The following is a 19,482-nucleotide window of genomic DNA, read 5'->3' as shown; positions in this document are numbered from 1 at the left end:
GGGGAGTTGGCTCATGTCTCCAACCTGACTCTGCCACACTCCCCGTGTGCTCCCCCCAAAAGTTTTTTTGGGGCTGCCTCTCGGGCTTCCTTGTCAGCCGTGTTCCCTCGTAATGTTGCCGCTCAGCCTTAGCTGCCTCCAGTTCCTCCTGTGCGCGGTGATACTCCCCCACCTGCCGCCAGGGTCCCTTCCCTTCCAGGATCTCCTCCCATGTCCAGGAGTTCATTACACCACGCTGCTTGGTCCTTTGGTGGTGGGTAGTTCTGTAACGGCTGTTTGAAGAAGTGGACCAAAGCCCAGCGTGTTAAGTGTTCATGATTTATTAATAGAACTGAACACTGAATAACAAAGAGAACGAACAAAACCGAAACAGTTCTGTTTGGTGCAGACACAAAAACAGAAAACAACTACCCACAAAATACAGGTGGGAAAAGGCATCCTAAGTATGGTTCTCAATCAGAAACAACTGTAGACAGTTGCCTCTGATTGAGAACCACACCCAGCCAAACACACAGAACATAGAATGCCCACCCCAACTCACGCCCTGACCAAACCAAAATAGAGACATAAAAAGGATCTCTAAGGTCAGGGCGTGACACTACCAATCAGGCCTTTATGGTAGAGCGACCAGACGGAAGCCACTCCTCAGTTAAAGGCACATTTACAGCCTGCTTGGAGTTTGCCAAAAGGCACCTAAAGATTCTCAGACCATGAGGAACAAGATTCTCTGGTCTGACGAGACCAAGATTGAAGTCTTTGGTCTGAATACCAGCGGCACGTTTGGAGGAAACCTGGCACCATCCCTACGGTGAAGCATGGTGGTGGCAGCATCATGCTGTGGGGATGTTTTTCAGAGGCAGGGAGTAGTCAGGATCGAGGCAAAGATGAGGACAACAACCCTAAGCATACAGTCAAGACAATGCAGGAGTGGCTTCGGGACAAGTCTCTGAATGTCCTTGAGTGGCCTAGCCAGAGCCTGGACTTGAACCCGATCGAACATCTCTGGAGAGACCTGAAATTAGCTGTGCAGCAACGCTCCCCATCCAACCTGACAGCGCTTGAGAGGATCTCCAGAGAAGAATAGGAGAAACTCCCCGAATACAGGTGTGCCAAGCTTGTAGCATCATACTTTAGAAGACTCAAGGCTGTAATCGCTGCCAAATATGCTTCAACAAAGTACTGAGTGAAGGGTCTGAACACTTATGTAAATGTGAGATTTCTGTTTTTTATGTTTTAAAAATGTGTTTTAAAATATAAACGCAACAATTTCAACGATCTTACGGAGTTACAGTTCATGAGGAAGGGATGGACAACTTTGATGGGGGCCACAAATAAATCCTAACTTATGAGGGGCCGCAGTGGCTTGTGGGTCTGTGTAACCACCCCCCACCCGCGATAGCTAAGACAAAACATTTTACATTTTTAAGTTCACTTCCTGTAATTCTGCACATTTCCCATGGGGCGTAGAGAAAAAATAGCAGTTTTACGGCTGCCAGTTACCCATGCCTGTTATAAGGAAATCTGTCAATTGAAGTACATTTATTAGGCCATAATCTATGAATTTAACATGACTGGGAATACAGGTATGTATATGTTGGTCATAGATACATTTAAAAAGTTAGGGGTGTGGATCAGAAAACCAGTCAGTATCTGGTGTGACCACCATTTGCCACATGCAGGGCGACATCTCCTTCGCAAAGAGTTGATCAGGCTGTTGATTTGTGGCCTGTGGAATGTTGTTCCACTCCTCTTCAATGGGTTTGCGAAGTTGCTGGATATTGACAGGAACTGGAACACACTGTCGTACACGTTGATCCAGAGCATCCCGAACATGTTCAATGGGTGACATGTCTGGTGAGTATGCAGGCCATGGAAGAACTGGTCCTGGGCTGTTGTGGTTACATGTGGTTGTGAGTCCGGTTGGAAGTACTGCCAAATTCTCTAAAATGACGTTGGAGGCTGCTTATGGTAGAGAAATGTACATTAAATTATCTGGCAATGGCCTTGGTGGAAATTCCGGCAGTCAGCATGCCAATTGCACGCTCCTTCAAACTTTGAGACATCTGTGGCATTGTCGTGTGACAAAACTACACATTTTAGAGTGGCCTTATATTATCCCCTGTACAAGGTGCAACTGTGTAATGATCATGCTGTTTAATCAGCTTCTTGATATACCACACCTGTCAGGTGGATGGATTATCTTGGCAAATGAGAAATGCTCACTAACAGGAATGTAAACATTTGTGCACAGAATTTGAGAGAAATACAAACATGGGACCAACACTTTACATGTTGTGTTTTCTATTTTTGCTCACTGTAATAGGTTGTCCATTTAGTAGTACCTTGAATTGTTTCATGTACAAACCCATTAAATATTTGACCACATTTGATCAAATACATTCTACATTTATGTAGCTACATTTAGTTGAATAGTACATTTTCAGGATTAACAGATGCCAATGTGTATGTTTCAGTGTCCAGACAGAGGAAGGCTTTGAGATCCTGTTAGGACCAGAGGTCACCTATGGCCCTCCAGGCATAGATCTCTCCAGGCCTGTTGCTATGACGATAGCTCACTGTGCTGAGGTAGATGCTGACAACTGGAACGTCCAACTGAAGAGGAAAATACAGGACAACAAATGGGAGGTAAGTGAAGCGCCTTTAAAGGGCAGCTGAAATCAAATAAAAAAATATTATCTGGTTGAAAATGGCCAATGTTGCATCGATATTAGTCAAAAACATTGATTCTCATGTGTTTGAATTTTCTACAAAGTGTACATGGCATCATTTTGGTCAAAGTGTTTTAAATTTAAACATGCCCAGTCATGCCAACTAATATGGGATGGTAACACCTAGGGAAAATTGTAATGCACGGAAAACAGCTGCGCTGTGGCCCTCTATCCAATCGTACCAGCAGCACCTCCAGACAGTGAGAAAGACCTGCCCATTGCAGCACCTCGGAATTGTTTACAAAAGGACAAGACGTTGCCAATGGTATGTTGAGAGAACACTTGGCCTCTAATCCCTTTATTGAGGGGCCACTTGCTGATGTGTTTGGTAGTGATCACTCCAATCTGCCATTGTTTTGGGCTAAATGAGAATTGAGATAATGCTCACTTGCATCCCAACTGTCACTTGTCATTATTTGAACATTCTAAACCCAAACGTGAACATATTGCGACCTGTTTTGTTACATGATTCCCTATTGAACATTGCCAGACAGACGCACTCTGGTGATAGATAGTGAGAAAGGTGTAAAAACTATATGGCACCAAAGCACGTCGCCAGTGACTTGATAAGATGATTTATCTAAAGTGGCCTCACAGCTCATTGACAGGCACAGCCTGCCTGAGAGGAATAACACAGAGAGCGCTGGAGAAAAAAAATGACAATTGCAGGATGTAATAGCAGAGAAGACAAACGGCTTGTGTCTGTCAGACAGGGTAACGACAGGGCAAAAGGCCTCGTTAGACATCGGCAGTATCGATCTGTGGATTCTGGACACGCTGAAATGGGTGTGGACGTGAGGCAATCGGGGAAGAGACATGGAAATGGCCCCCCCGCTGACCTGGACTGGACCTCCAAATGGCACCCTATTCCCTTATAGTGCACTACTTTTGACTATGGGCCCTGGTCAAAAGTAGTGCACGGTAGTGTACAAAACATTAGGCACACCTTCCTAATATTGAGTTGCACCTCCTTATGCCCTCAGAACAGCCTCAATTGGTTGGGGCATGGACTCTACAAGATGTCGAAAAACTTCCACAGGGATGTTGGCCCATGTTGACTCCAATGCTTCCCACAGTCAAGTTGGCTGGATGTCCTTTGGGTGATGGACCATTATTTATTTATTTATGTATTTAAAAAAAATAATTGTTTTGACCTTTTTCTCCCCAATTTCGTGGTATCCAATCCCATTGCTGCAACTCCTGTACAAACTCGGAATAGGCGAAGGTCGAGAAGCATGCATCCTCTGCTACACGACCCCGCCAAGCCGTACTGCTTCTTGACACACTGCTTGCTTAACCCGAAAGCTAACCGCACCAATGTGTCGGAGGAAACATTGTACAACTGGCAACCATGTCAGCGTGCATGCACCTGGCCCGCCACAGGAGTCGCTAGAGCGCAATGGGACGCTGGGACAATTGTGCACTGCCTAATGGGTCTCCAGGTCACTGCCGGCTGCGACACAGCCCGGGGTCGAACCCGGATCTGTAGTGATTCCTCTAGCACTGTGATGCAGTGCCTTAGACCCCTGTGCCACTCAGGAGGCACAGCTGGTGAACCATTCTTGATACACACGGGAAACTGTTGAGCGTGGAAAACCCAGCAGCGTTGCAGTTCTTGACTCACTCAAACCAATGGACCTGGCACCAACTACCCTGTTCAAAGGCACTTAAATAGTTTGTCTTGCCCATTCACCTTCTGAATGGTACACATACACAATCCATGTCTCAAGGCTTAAATTCCTCTTTAACCTGTCTCCTCCCATTCATCTACACTGAAGTGGATTTAACAGGTGACATCAATAAGGGACATAGCTTTCACCTGAATTCACCTGGCCAGGCTGTCATGGAAAGAGCAAATGTTCTTAAAATGTTATACACTCAGTGTATAGGGAATAGGGTGCCATTTGGGACACATGGACTGCCGGCCCTGCCTCCTAGACACCTCCCTCTGCTCAGGAATGTTTCACTGAACAGACACGTGAATCAGGCTGCCTGCCACTCACTGGCTTATTCAGTAATTGATAGACGATGGTTTGTTACCTTCTGTTTTTCTCAGCACTGTTGTTGAGATACTTGCCCCCCCCCCCCCTCCACAGTATTTGTTTGAAGTTGCTAGTAGTAATTAATATATATTTCAGCATTCTTGTTGTTTTTCACAGTATGCACTGTTCACCTTAGGAATGTCTAATACTTCCACGGTGTTGTCTTTTTGAGAAAGACATTTCCACAGTGCTAACAGATATTGTCATTATACATTCCCAAGGGGTTGTTAATACACAACCCAGAGGCTCTGCAGGCACTACCAGCGCCAGCTCTTTGCATTATTTGTTCACAAGAAGGTTTTTTTTTTACAAAACAAGTGTAAGATAAAATAATGAAGAGCATGTCCAGGCAGGCATTAATAGAAGTGTACATCAGTGCTTTGGCAGACTGAACAGAGAGGGTCAGAATAATGACTAGTGCAGTTCTGCCCCAGGCTGTTATGTGGTGTCAGTGCTAAGAACAGTGCTTGTTATTTAGAAGACCAGCAGTCACTAGATTATCCTCAGTCGGCCCCTGCACCCAGTCTGTCCTAAATAATGTTGTTACAGCCAATGGAAGTGGGATGTGTGCCCTAGGTGTAGCAGTCTTTGCATGTATCACTGGCTTGCTTACCCTGGGCAATGATACAATGAGACAGTGGCAGGGATCTTTGTCCCAATTAAGGGCTGCCTCCTGACCCCGTCAGTTCATAAATACTACATTTTTCTCCCTGGCCCTTCTCTAACGGTGTCTCAAATAGCACCCTATTCCCTACATAGTGCACTACTTTTGACCAGACTATGTAGGGAATAGGGTGCCATTTGGGATGTAGCCTATACTCTTTCTCAGATATGCAACATGCATTGCTGCAGATTTCAGACCCTGCAGACAATCTGGAGATTATTCTAGCTAAGATTTGTACTGCTTTGACGTGTTCTTCAAGTGATCCACTGTTTTCTCAGACAACACTGAATGAATATTCAGTTTGTGCTTGGCTCGATGTTTGCTTGACCTGCAAAGGGCTTTTTAGAGGTGGCACAGTTATGCTGTTTTTCACTGCTAGATCAACTGGTCAAGTTAATAGTATTTTCTGCCTTAATATACTCTCCCTATTATACTCAAGATGCTACTACAAAAGGAAAATAGAGAGCCCTGAAGTTGATGCTAAAATGAATATTAGACTAATGTCGCTTTTCACTCTTAGTATTAAAAAGCAAGATGACCCCTCAGAGGTTCTTAGAAATAATGAGTCCTTTCATAGAAATCAAGCCAAAGGACATGAAAAATGTTCATGACCATCATAACTCGAAAAGGCATACAGTAATAGCATTAAATACCGGTTAAAGCCTTGTATGACATTTAATGACATAGTGTATGTGATGTGAGTCATGATTTGAACTCCGGTCAGTTATCTGGGTTGTGGGGTAGCATAGCTCTCTGGTCACATCCCAAATGACACCCTATACCCTGCATAGTGCACTACTTTTGACCAGGGGCTCTGCTCAAAAGTAGTGCACTATAAAGCTAATAGGGTGCTATTTAGGACACGGTTAGCCCTCTGTCTGTTCTGCTCTGCTAATGACCCTGAGTATGAGCCAGGCGTCTACTTTACATAGCTCAGCCTTGCATCTCATTACTCCTCTTTGCAACCAGAGGTTCAACACAACACAAACTAACAACATACAGCAAAATTGGTAGATTCTAGCTAACAGTTGTTAGTCCTTCATTGTTTCTAATTTGTGTAAATTTCATAGCTTGTTATGTTTCCAATTTTCTGCCAGATTGGCATTCTTTTTTTTGTTCTTCTTATAGAAGGGGGGGTGGATACTGTAGTCTGGGGTATAATTAAGCAATAAGGCAGGAGGCGGTGTGGTATATGGCCAATATACCATGACTAAGGGGTGTTCTTAGGCATGGAGCAATATGGTCTCAATACCACGGCTGTCAGCCAACACTATTCAGGGCTCGAACCACCAAGTTTATCATTGATGTTATAAACTGGGTGGTTCTAGCCCTGAATACTGATTGGCTGACAGCCGTGGTACATCAGACTGTATACCACGGGGATGACAAAACATGTATTTTTACTGCTCTAATAACGTTGATAACAAGTTTATCCTGTTTGGGATAGGGGGCAGCATTTTCACGTTTGGATGAAAAGCGTGCCCAGAGTAAACTGCCCAGATTTGGATAGAAAACACTCTGAAGTTTCCAAAACTTTTTGAATGATGTCTGTATAACAGAACTCATATGGAAGGTGAAAACCTGAGAAACATCCAACCAGGAAGTGGGAAATCTGAGGTTTGTAGTTTTCAACTCATTGCCTATCGAATATACAGTGTCTATGGGGTCAAATTACACTTCCTAAGGCTTCCACTAGATGCCAACAGTCTTTAGAACCTTCTTTGATGCTTCTACTCTGAAGGAGGGGGGAATGGGAGCTGAATGAGTCAGTGGTCTGGCAGAGTGGCATGAGCTGGTCACGCTCGTTCACGTGAGAGTTAGCTTGCGTTCCATTGCATTTCTGAAGACAAAGGAATTCTTTTCCGTAAAGTTCTTTTTGAAATCTGACACAGTGGTTGCGTTGCATTAAGGAGAAGTATATCTCTAATTCTGTGCATAACACTTGTATCTTATATTTAAGTTTATGATGACTATTTCTGTAAATTAATGTGGCTCTCTGCAAAATCACCGGATGTTTTGGAAGCAAAACATTACTGAACGTTTACGCGCCAATGTAAACTGAGATTTTTGGATATAAATATGCACATTATCGAACAAAACATACATGTATTGTGTAACATGATGTCCTATGAGTGTCATCTGATAAAGATCATTAAAAGTTCATGATTAATTTGATCTCTTTCTGCTTTTTGTGACTCCTCTCTTTGGCTGAAAAATGGCTGTGTGTATTTTTGTGACTAGGCTCTGACCTAACATAATCATATGTTGTGCTTTTGCTGTAAAGCCGTTTTGCAATCGGACATGATGGGTAGATTAACAAGAAGTAGATCTTTAATTTGGTGTATTGTGCTTGTGAATGTATGAAAGTTACATATTTAAAAAAATAATTCATTAATTCCGCGCGCTGCCTTTTCAGCGGAATGTTGTCGAGGGGTTCCGCTAGCCATAATAACAATAAGGCACCTCGGGGGTTTGTGGCATATGGCCAATATACCACGGCTAAGGGCTCTGTTCAGGCACTCCGCGATGCGTCACGCCTAAGAACAGCCCTTAGCTGTGGTATATTGGCCATATACCACACACCCTCGTGCCTTATTGCTTAATTATAGGCTGGCCAGGAGAAAAATATTGAATCTATTAATTGTCATTTAAAATAAGTGTTTCTCCCCTAGGCCTACTGCTGTCATGTTCATAAATAAAGCATGTGTGTATTGTTTATATTGACTGATTGGTGTTCTGAGATATGTTACCATCTCCTAGCTGATTATCACATACTTCAGAGACTGCTTATAAGTAGATATTGTTCCCATTTGAAAAGCACTTTATATAGCACATTATATTAATTTCCGTTATGTAACTTAGAACCAAACATTGAATTGGTCTCATGATGACACAACACGATAAAAGATGCAGAACAAATACACATACAATACACACACAGCCCACAGAGCATAATTATAGTATTTATTCTCAGTATAATCAAATGTGATGATGATAAATTAAATTGTCTTATCATCCTCTTTTGCTAAGCGACCTGTGTGGTGTTCTGTGTTCTGCGTTTCCAGGAAGTGATGTCAGTGGAGGATGAGTCAACATCTTGTTACTGCCTGATGGACTCCAGTAGCTGCCACCTGCTGCTGGACCAGCCAGGCTCCTATGCCCTTGTTGGTGAACCGCTCACCCAGGCAGCTGTGAAGAGGCTGAAGCTAGCAGTGTTTGGCAGCATGGGGCCCAACCCCATGGACTACAGCCTCCGAGTCTACTGTGTGGACGACACGCCACACGCCTTTCAGGTGCTATCATTGTTTCGAGTGTTTGTGGGGGGTTGGTTATTTTCATTGATTGCCGTTGGCTCTCCTGTGCAATCACATGAAGCTCAGTATTGATTACAGTGATTTTGCTCAGGCAGTATTGGATAGAGGACCACAAACATTGATATTTACGCGTTAGCCTTCCGATCATTCGGTCATATTGTACTGTATGTGACTCTGAGTAAATTCAAATTCAATAAAGCATGCAAATGTGTGTATCGATATCTTCTCATCTAGCGTCAGGGAATTAAACTTCCTCACGTCCCCTGAGACATAGAACAGAACAGGCCTCAGGAGTGACTCTGCTTGTGTTCCTGTGATTTAGCAGAAGTCACTGGCAGCTGGGTTTAAAATGCTTTTTGGATTTGGTTTATGAATCCATCCCCTGCGCAGCCTGCCGAGCAGATGCCAGCCCTCTCTGTCCCCTGGGTCTCTGTCGACTACAATCACACTCACTCTCCTTCATGTTGTTCAAACTCTGGCGGACACAGTCAATCACTGGTCATATCCTTGACCTAGATTAATAGGATGCTCCTGATAATAATATTAAGGATCTCATTTCAGTGAGAGATTTCCTTCTGAATGTAGCTGTTACTCTGGCTTCAGCGGCCATACGATGTTAGGATTGGGCTGGCAAACAACCATCTAGTCTGCATAGGGAATACAGAATCTGTAGATTACAGAGTTACAGAATACAATTTGTCCAAGCAATGATGATCTTAAAGACGGGGGATGGGGAAATGTTGCTGCATTGAATGGGGTGTCGTTTCTCAAGGTCACAGACAATGGCCATGATGTGCCCTTAAGTGATTGGATGGATACTGAGTGATTTTTTTAATAGGAAGCTCTGTGATCTACTGGACAACCATAGAGTTGAGTTCAATGATGTCCAGGATGTAACTGTGTTTAAAGACAAAGGTAGATGGAGGGTAATTCATCCAGCAGGTTTCCTGTTGTCATTGTATTTGTATTATTTGAGAAATTTTCAAGCATGTTTTATGATCACATTGCCAATGTTGGATTGTTTTTAACACCTACCGAGAAGAAACAATATGCACGCACACACACTTTTTTTGTGATTGAAATGTCTGAAAAACAGCCACGAAAACTGAGAGCAATGATGTCAGATGAATAACTTCAGCCTCAAATCAAAGAGCTCTTTCATCACTCCAAATTCAATTTGGTGGACGGCTGTTAGCCGATACATGCTCAAACAATGGATTAAATTGAAACTACAAACTTGTATGGCTCCACATTTGATATAACTGCTAATGAGAATTGTATTTTTGTAATATTCTTTAAAGTAATTTAAGGACACTCTTGACTTGAGGATAATGCTCAGGTTTTGACAATGTTTGCGATAGTCGATTTGTGGATCCACCAGAGCAAGAATCAATCACTAACCAGTTGGTTGGCAGTGAACTGGGATGTAAACTGTGGTGATAACTGTCCCATTGATCTGTGTCTCTCTCTCTGTCTGTCTGTCTCTCTATCCATCTGTCCCCAGGGAGTGGTGGCCACAGAGACCTGTAGAGGAGGACAGCTCCTGGAGGAACCCAAGATTCTGCCTTTCAGAGGGAACACCTTCAGCCTCCAGGTCTCCATCCAGGATGTCCCACAGTTTCTATGGAACATTAAACCCTTTACCACGTGTCAGGTAACTGAGACTGTAACTACATACAGATTGAGCACTGAATGATTTCAGATACATTACTGGAAATCTGGAAAGATACATGTGTTATTTGTTGCCAGATTGTTGACAATTTGGATACAACCAGACTTACTGAGGATTGTTTACCTTTATTGGTATATGTGTGTGAACAATGGACAGCAATGTAGGTCAGTACTTCCTCCGTAAATATGTTTTCTAATATTGCCTTCAGACAAACAAAGAGGTATAATCGGTTCACACTCAAAAATGTTGCATAAAGCTTAATTATTCAATGTAATTAGTCAATGTTAATTATTCAAAGCTTAATTATTCAATGCTGCTCATCGGTAGTTCTTTACAAATGCTGTTTTGAATTCAAGAACATTTTACCGACTCACTGAAGAAGGCTGTAAAGGCGAAACGTCTGTGTACGCGATCCCTGATGCAGTAAAAAAAAAAAACATTGAATAAGGAAGTAAGCTTTATGCAAAAAAAATATGAGCACGAACCCATTACACCTCTTCGTTTGTCTGAATTTGTGGATTTACGCACCAGCCAAGCTTCTGGGAGAGCGCAATGGTTCTCTTTTGATTAGCTAATATTGCCTTCTTACTACCGCTCACTTTAAAATGGTTGTGCTTGTTTTTACAATAGGCTTTATAATTGCCCCAAAAACAACTGTGAGTGGGGCGAGGAAGTAGGATGGCGTGCCTCAGACAGACACCTCCTCTTGGCTTATTTATGAGGCTCTTTGGAGGGAGACTACCTCTGTGAACCTCCCCCTTTCATAGAGCAGGTGGAGAGTAATGGCTCTCGCCTGCACCATACAGTACATCAAGACAGCTTTTACTGCTAAAAATGACCTGGCCTCTCCACGTACATCATTCCCCTAGTGCACCATTAACTGCTGCATCCATCCCACATCGTGGAGGATCTGATGATCAAAGCCAAGGGGTTAAGTCCTCTTTAGGCAAAAAGACTGTTTACATTTTTTACTGTACAGTTAGCCAGGGTCCCTATCACCATATGTGAGTCCCATATAGCACACTGTTCCCTATATAGTGCATTACTTTTGACCATAGCTCTATGGGAAGTGCACTATATCAGGGATAGGGTGCCATTTGGGATGCATATCATTACTGTGAATAGTTTACAGGTCACTTTATTATGCAGAGATGGAAGAAGGGAGCATGCGTGAGGTCAAGGTCGTTTCCCTGCCGATGTGCCCACGGCAGAAATTAATTATGCATCAAAGGCAATCATTTTCCCGTTCGTCGATCCCTCGCTCCCGGATATCGTGTATAATACTTAGCTCGCGATCGGACTTCCATTATCAGAATTAAGTTGGATTTGTCCCTCTCCCTCTCCCGACAGTACAAATGCATATTTCCATACACAATGCTATCGTTGCATAACGCTGCGCAACTTCAAACCCCTCAAACATCCTCTTACCCCACTACTTTGTCTGCGTATGCATATGAGACCTTCCCATGTGACGGATAGAATAGGAGCTGAGTCATCTTCTGGAGAGGAATAATACTGTAGAAGCCCAGATATCTCATCCTGTTTTGCTTCTGTCTTCCTCCTCTCTCACTCCGTCTCTCTCTCGACATGCAGGAATTTTCATTTTCCCAAGTGTGGTGCAGCAACCAGCAGCCCCTGCACTGTGCCTTCTCCCTGGAGAGATACAGCCCCACCACCACCCAGTTCTCCTGCAAGATTAGCGTGAAGCAGGTCAAAGGTCACGAGCAGATTCTGCAGGTCTATACATCCGTGGCAGAGGTGAGCCTGGCTCTCCGTGTGTGGAGGACATTGTTCTCCCACAATCCATACATACAATCTTTATTTAACCTCAGTGAAGTCAGTGTCCTCTGCTGGCTGAACAGTATGTCCTCAGGGTCTGCAGTGGTTGTCTTTCAAATGGCACTCTGTTCCCTATAGTGCTCTGGTCAAATTTAGTGCACTATATAGGGAACAGGGTGCCATTTGTGATGCATCCTGTGTTTCTTTATAAAACAGAGGGAAGATAGAATATATCAATGTGAGCTGACTATTCTTGGTCCTATATATCCCAACAGCCCTTTTGTTAAATACAAATGTAATTCAATTATATTTGACAACTGTCTGTTTTGCCTTTGTAGAGCAAGAAGGAGTCAGTCCTGTTTTTTATGCAGACAGACTGCACCGTCACCTCACAGACAGGACCTAAGGCCTTCAAAATCCCCCTTTCCATCCACCAGAGGATCTGTGCCACCTTTGACACTGCCAACACTAAGGGAAAGGACTGGCAGATCTTAGCCCAGAAACTCCATCTAGATAGGTGTGTGTCCAAGGCTGTGATCACAAATAGCACCATATTCTCTATGTAGTGCACTACTTTTCACCATGGCCCTATGGCACTAAATAGGGAATAGAAGTGTGCCATTTGAGATACAGCCCAGCTGTCCGTCATGTCTCACGGGGTGTTTCAATGATTGCTTGAACAAACAGCAGAAGGTATTTGAGACTTTAGTGTTTCCAAATGAGCCTGATCAGCTGTCCTCATTTTATATCTTATCATGTTAAGCTCATTTTAATTGAGTCTGATGGCACATCAATGACTGCATTCACAGAGGGTGATATGCTTTTCGCAGGGAGGGGTAAACCCTTATTTTGTAGTGAAATAGTGCCCTCCACTGGATCTAATGGATATCTGTTATAAACACATTGCAAGCTGTTAGCGCAAACCACCCATAAGCCTCCAGAGTACATTTGTCATATGCCTACATATTCAGCTCTAACTCGAAATTCACTTCTTCCACACAAATGTTACCTTACAGTTGACTTACTTAGATATTTCAAGATATCCCTGATCACGTCCAGTATGTCTAGTCTTAGAGAAACATTTTCCAGCACAATGTCAGTCCCTCCCTGCTGATATTAGGAACCAGCACTGTGGTGAAACACATAATTCTATCTCATAGGAGACAAAGATCTATAAACAACTGTTTTTTTATGAACAAAAGTGTTGTTCACTTTGCTAAGTGCGCTGTTACCACTTTGTCCACTAATGCGTTTCTCTCCTTCCCCCAGGAACCTGTTGTATTTTGCTAAGCAACAGAGCCCCTCTGCCGTCATACTGAGCCTGTGGGAGGCACAACACCAAGACACTGGTGACCTTGACTCTCTGGCAAGTGCTCTGGAGGAAATTGGCAAGATCCAGTCCAAAAGCACTGTAGCAAAGAGCCATGAGGAACCTGAATCAGACTCGGTACATCATTTTGGAACAGGAAGCCCAGACAACCCAGTGTGTGGAATGGGTGAACTCACCAATCATGAGACGGCTAACTCAGTCCCTGAGTATACTAGCTGACTTGTCTCCTCCTACATAGATCCCAACAAGCCCAGTGTAATGCATATCCCTATATGCACATAACGACTGACAGCTGACTCGTCGTGGATTAAAAGGTCCATAGGATGTCAGTGTGCGAATGGAGTTTGTTGTTCACAGAGCAAAAAACATGACAGGCAAAAATTACCACTGAGAAAAAAAATAATTCTGTCATTGCTGTGTGTACTATAACTTTATCCATCCCTTTCTGACGATGTACTGTACATCTGTTTTGTCTTTCGCCATTCTATCTTTTCCTCCTAGTTAATGCTATTCTTAAGTCAGGCTGACCATTTGAGTTTGTTTTCTTATTCTGTTGTTCAGGATATAGGAGACCCTCTACACTGTTCGGACCCACCAATGCTCTTCAAAAGTGAAAATGCTTGTCACCGTCCCCAGGGTTTGATACTGCCCTCATGTGCATCTGCATTTACAGTGAGTGCGTCCCAAATGGCACCCTATACCCATCTAGTGCATTACGTTTGACCAGAGCCGTATAGAACCTAGTGAAAAGTAGTGCACTAAATGGGGAATAGGGTTCTTCCATTTGGGAAGTATCCCATGTAAGACGGTATTGTATTATGGTATTAATTTCTATTTGAATACTTGGTCATCAATTCCAAATAATGTCTCAAATGGGAGAAACCACTCTGAAACAGGTATAAACAGTACAGAGTTTAAGAAAATGCATTTTATTGTAATGTTCAGATATTTTTGTTCTGTATCAGCGTAACAATGTAAAAGAGATCCTGGAGGTACAGTGGTGGGTTGTGAGGACAATGTACTGTTAACATGATTCAGGCTGGATCCTTTATCTTTAAAGGAAAACCCCTGACAATGATGGAAATGTCTTTGTCAGGCCACAGTACTGCAGTGTGTGTTTGTGTGCATGCATGCGTGTGACAGTTGTGGTTTGGCCACCCTGGAGGAGAAAGAGAAAGCTGGAGGAGCTGTATGATGTCATTTCCTGGCACTATGCCATGTGTATCTCTGCATCTTATCACCCACTTTCAACCATTATTAACACCTGTCAAAGAGCTGCTGATCTACCCAACACACACAAGGCCCCCAACAGAGGCATAGCACTTCACAACTACACAGGACATGAATGTGGATTAGGGTTTGGGTCAATTCCAATTTAATTTGAAAAAGACCATTAAATTCTTGAATTCACTCATGAAGTGGAGAATTTACATTGAATTAAATTTGAATTAAAAAAATCTTAAAGTTACAGAATTTAATTTGAATTAGACTGATTTGGAATTGTAAAAATGTAATTGAATTGAATTGGAATTCAACATTTTTACATTTCCCAGTTAATGAAATTAATGCACATAGTATAAAAATGGACTGTAGGATTTGTTTTTAATTATTTCAATCTGTATTCCTATATTGCCAGTATAGTTAGGCTGTCGGAACATTGATGATCAGCCTGAATGAATTTCATTTGAATTTGTGGAAATGTTGTGGATAGTATTGAATTAGGAATATAATTATTGGAATTGACCTAACATTGGAATTCAGAGAAAATGTCTCAATTCAAAGACTGACATGGAATTTGAATTCAATAAAATGGAATTGACAGGGAAAGAGAATTGAATGACAATTTAATTTGTAGAATTGACCCCAACCCTGATGTGGATAGAATGTGGAATAGTATGGGAAGCCTTTCTGGTACAATAAGCAGGCCTGTTTAACATATTGTTGTACTGTATAAGTAAGGAGGGCCCATAGGGCTCTATAGTAAATATGGTGCCATTTGGGACATATCTTAAATGCCATAGGAATGCAGTGGCATTACTGGTTTGAATAATAGGCACTGTATTGAACACGTTTAAAATAGATGTCCAGCTAAAAAAATCACACTACAAAACATAACAGGATGGTGTTTCTGTACTTTATTGTATTCCATGTACTCTATAATTCACAGGATGGATTTGTTTATTCCATGTAAATCAAAGGATGTTATTGTTTATTCCATGTAAATCAAAGGATGTTATTATTTATTCCATGTAAATCAAAGGATGGTGTTGTTTATTCCATGTAATTCTTATGATGCATATTTCTGTTTTTATGTGATCAATATGATTTAGCATCTACAGGCTTGGATCATGCCTGTTTCTAGTTACTCATGCTTTCATTTGTATTACAATGAGCATAATAACAAGGATTTTAAATGATCTAAATACTTTTAGAAAATGGCGCTCAGAGGTGTCTCAGTGCAGTTAGATTTTCCAAAACGCTCAACTTGTTCATTGTACACCTGTTGCAGTCTCCTCTGAACTACCTAAAACGCTGTTAGCTCATAGTTTGTTATATGCAATTTCATATACAAGAGGATGCATCCAAAATGGAACCCTATTCCCTTTATAGTGCACTACTACAGGGCTCTGGTCAAAAGTAGTCCACTATAGAGGGAAAACGGTGGCTGAAGTTTTGATCTGTGTCTACTGTGCCCTTATTGATTATTACTGTATGTTGCTCTCAACAGCAACGATCAGATGAGCTGAATTTCACACTCTACCCACTGAGCACAGACATCAATTCATTGTCAATTCCACTTTGGTTCAATGTAATTTCATTGAAATGATGTGGAAACAACGCTTATTCAACCAGTGTGTGCCCAGTGGGTACATGAAACCTACATTGCTTTTTGGTTTCTACATAACACATTCGCTATGCTCTCCTAATCAATTGAGCGTTAATCATTATACAATCCAGCTGGATATAGAATAGATTAGTGAGTGGGTGAGCTTTACGTTTTGAAAATTATTGTTTTTCTTAATTGTTAGCAATTTAATTTCAATTCCCTGTACTAATGTGAGCAAGAGTGGTGGAAAAACAGAAACAGGTGTGCTGTTGTAGTGCTAAACAGTGGCTAATGTTGCATTAAGAGCATTTGTCTGTGGAATACAATACATCATAACAACCAAACATAGCATTTTAACTATTTTATTTAATGTTGCCTATTGCATACATGCCTAGTCATATCTAAGGTATTAAATGTTGGAGTTAAGTTTTTAAATGTTAAGTGGGCCACTGGGTTTTGAACCATACATACATACTCTGTATTATTATTGCTTTGTGTTGTCACAGGTTGAAGACTATTGTTGTCACAGGCTGAAGACCATTGTTGTCACAGGCTGAAGACCATTGTTGTCACAGGCTGAAGACTATTGTTGTCACAGGCTGAAGACTATTGTTGTCACAGGCTGAAGTGTATTTGTTGTCACAGGCTGAAGGCGATGTGTTGTCACAGGCTGAAGGCGATGTGTTGTCACAGGCTGAAGGCGATGTGTTGTCACAGGCTGAAGGCGATGGGTTGTCACAGGCTGAAGGCGATGTGTTGTCACAGGCTGAAGGCGATTGTGCGATTGTTGTGTCACAGGCTGAAGAGTTTACTGTTGGACCCCTGATTTAATGTCCCCTGAGTTGGTAACTATTCCCTTTATAGCCCACTGGGCCAAAACTGGTTGAATCCAAAAATGAATCAATGTGGAAGTCTGAATGGATTTGAAAAAAGTAATCAATGTAAGGGAATTTAGTATTTTTCACCTAACTTTTAACCTAAATCCAATGACATGGTAATTTTTTGTTGTTGTTGTTGAATTCAGGTTAACTCAACCAAATGTAAATTAAAACTAGACTTTGAACGGACGTCTTTGCCCAGTGGGAGTGCACTATGTTTGACCAAGGCCTATAGGCCTCTGGTCAAAACTAGTGCACTATAAAGGGAATAGGGTATCATTTGGGACGCATGCTATAGCTCCACACTGACTTCATCAGGATGGATGTTGCTATGCTCCATCTCACATCACGCATGGCATTTGGCTTCATATCACTATTCTTGTGCCTTGTTTAACTACTGTAAATGGTGAATGTTGTAAAGTACAGATGGGGCTGAAAAAAAAATAAACAAAGCAAAACCATACCGACATACATTTAAAAAAGTATTAGTTGAAAAAGTATTTAAGATTATATAATTCAATAGGCTGCAGAGCTTTTCTAGTGCTAAACATACTGCATATGTTTGGTATTGCCAGGGCAGCTTGGTGGTATATTGTATCTATATAATTATGGACATTTTGGATGTTTTCTGTACAGTAGAATTTGCAAATGTATATGCAGCCTTTTGGAAATAAATGTACAGCTAAAGTCTCAACTTGAGTATGAGTGAGTAACTGTGCACCTTTGACAAAATATATACAGTGCCTTGCGAAAGTATTCGGCCCCCTTGAACTTTGCGACCTTTTGCCACATTTCAGGCTTCAAACATAAAGATATAAAACTGTATTTTTTTGTGAAGAATCAACAACAAGTGGGACACAATCATGAAGTGGAACGACATTTATTGGATATTTCAAACTTTTTTAACAAATCAAAAACTGAAAAATTGGGCGTGCAAAATTATTCAGCCCCTTTACTTTCAGTGCAGCAAACTCTCTCCAGAAGTTCAGTGAGGATCTCTGAATGTTGACCTAAATGACTAATGATGATAAATACAATCCACCTGTGTGTAATCAAGTCTCCGTATGAATGCACCTGCACTGTGATAGTCTCAGAGGTCCGTTAAAAGCGCAGAGAGCATCATGAAGAACAAGGAACACACCAGGCAGGTCCGAGATACTGTTGTGAAGAAGTTTAAAGCCGGATTTGGATACAAAAAGATTTCCCAAGCTTTAAACATCCCAAGGAGCACTGTGCAAAAGATAATATTGAAATGGAAGGAGTATCAGACCACTGCAAATCTACCAAGACCTGGCCTTCCCTCTAAACTTTCAGCTCATACAAGGAGAAGACTGATCAGAGATGCAGCCAAGAGGCCCATGATCACTCTGGATGAACTGCAGAGATCTACAGCTGAGGTGGGAGACTCTGTCCATAGGACAACAATCAGTTGTATATTGCACACATCTGGCCTTTATGGAAGAGTGGCAAGAAGAAAGCCATTTCTTAAAGATATCCATAAAAAGTGTTGTTTAAAGTTTGCCACAAGCCACCTGGGAGACACACCAAACATGTGGAAGAAGGTGCTCTGGTCAGATGAAACCAAAATGGAACTTTTTGGCAACAATGCAAAACGTTATGTTTGGCGTAAAAGCAACACAGCTCATCACCCTGAACACACCATCCCCACTGTCAAACATGGTGGTGGCAGCATCATGGTTTGGGCCTGCTTTTCTTCAGCAGGGACAGGGAAGATGGTTAAAATTGATGGGAAAATGGATGGAGCCAAATACAGGACAATTCTGGAAGAAAGCCTGATGGAGTCTGCAAAAGACCTGAGACTGGGACGGAGATTTGTCTTCCAACAAGACAATGATCCAAAACATAAAGCAAAATCTACAATGGAATGGTTCAAAAATAAACATATCCAGGTGTTAGAATGGCCAAGTCAAAGTCCAGACCTGAATCCAATCGAGAATCTGTGGAAAGAACTGAAAACTGCTGTTCACAAATGCTCTCCATCCAACCTCACTGAGCTCGAGCTGTTTTGCAAGGGGGAATGGGAAAAAAATTCAGTCTCTCGATGTGCAAAACTGATAGAGACATACCCCAAGCGACTTACAGCTGTAATCGCAGCAAAAGGTGGCGCTACAAAGTATTAACTTAAGGGGGCTGAATAATTTTGCACGCCCAATTTTTCAGTTTTTGATTTGTTAAAAAAGTTTGAAATATCCAATAAATGTCGTTCCACTTCATGATTGTGTCCCA

General features: G+C 42.0%; 1 protein-coding gene across 3 annotated transcripts in view; it reads left to right on the top strand.

Annotated features, from left to right (window-relative positions):
* Nucleotides 1-17,929, top strand: part of LOC110536281 (netrin receptor UNC5D) — a 218,415-nt gene extending 200,486 nt beyond the window's left edge. For all 3 annotated transcript variants that reach the window (XM_021621993.2, XM_021621994.2, XM_021621992.2), the window contains 6 exons: nt 2,475-2,646; nt 8,501-8,728; nt 10,254-10,403; nt 12,015-12,179; nt 12,539-12,717; nt 13,470-17,929. In XM_021621993.2, the coding sequence (XP_021477668.2) occupies nt 2,475-2,646; nt 8,501-8,728; nt 10,254-10,403; nt 12,015-12,179; nt 12,539-12,717; nt 13,470-13,749 (1,174 nt within the window). In that variant the 3' untranslated portion in view covers nt 13,750-17,929. The remainder of the gene's footprint in view (nt 1-2,474; nt 2,647-8,500; nt 8,729-10,253; nt 10,404-12,014; nt 12,180-12,538; nt 12,718-13,469) is intronic.
* Nucleotides 17,930-19,482: the final 1,553 nt, after the last annotated feature.

This window comes from Oncorhynchus mykiss, chromosome 11 (genome assembly GCF_013265735.2).
Source record: "Oncorhynchus mykiss isolate Arlee chromosome 11, USDA_OmykA_1.1, whole genome shotgun sequence".
Taxonomy (NCBI): domain Eukaryota; kingdom Metazoa; phylum Chordata; class Actinopteri; order Salmoniformes; family Salmonidae; genus Oncorhynchus; species Oncorhynchus mykiss.
This window is presented reverse-complemented; position numbering and strand designations above follow the sequence as displayed.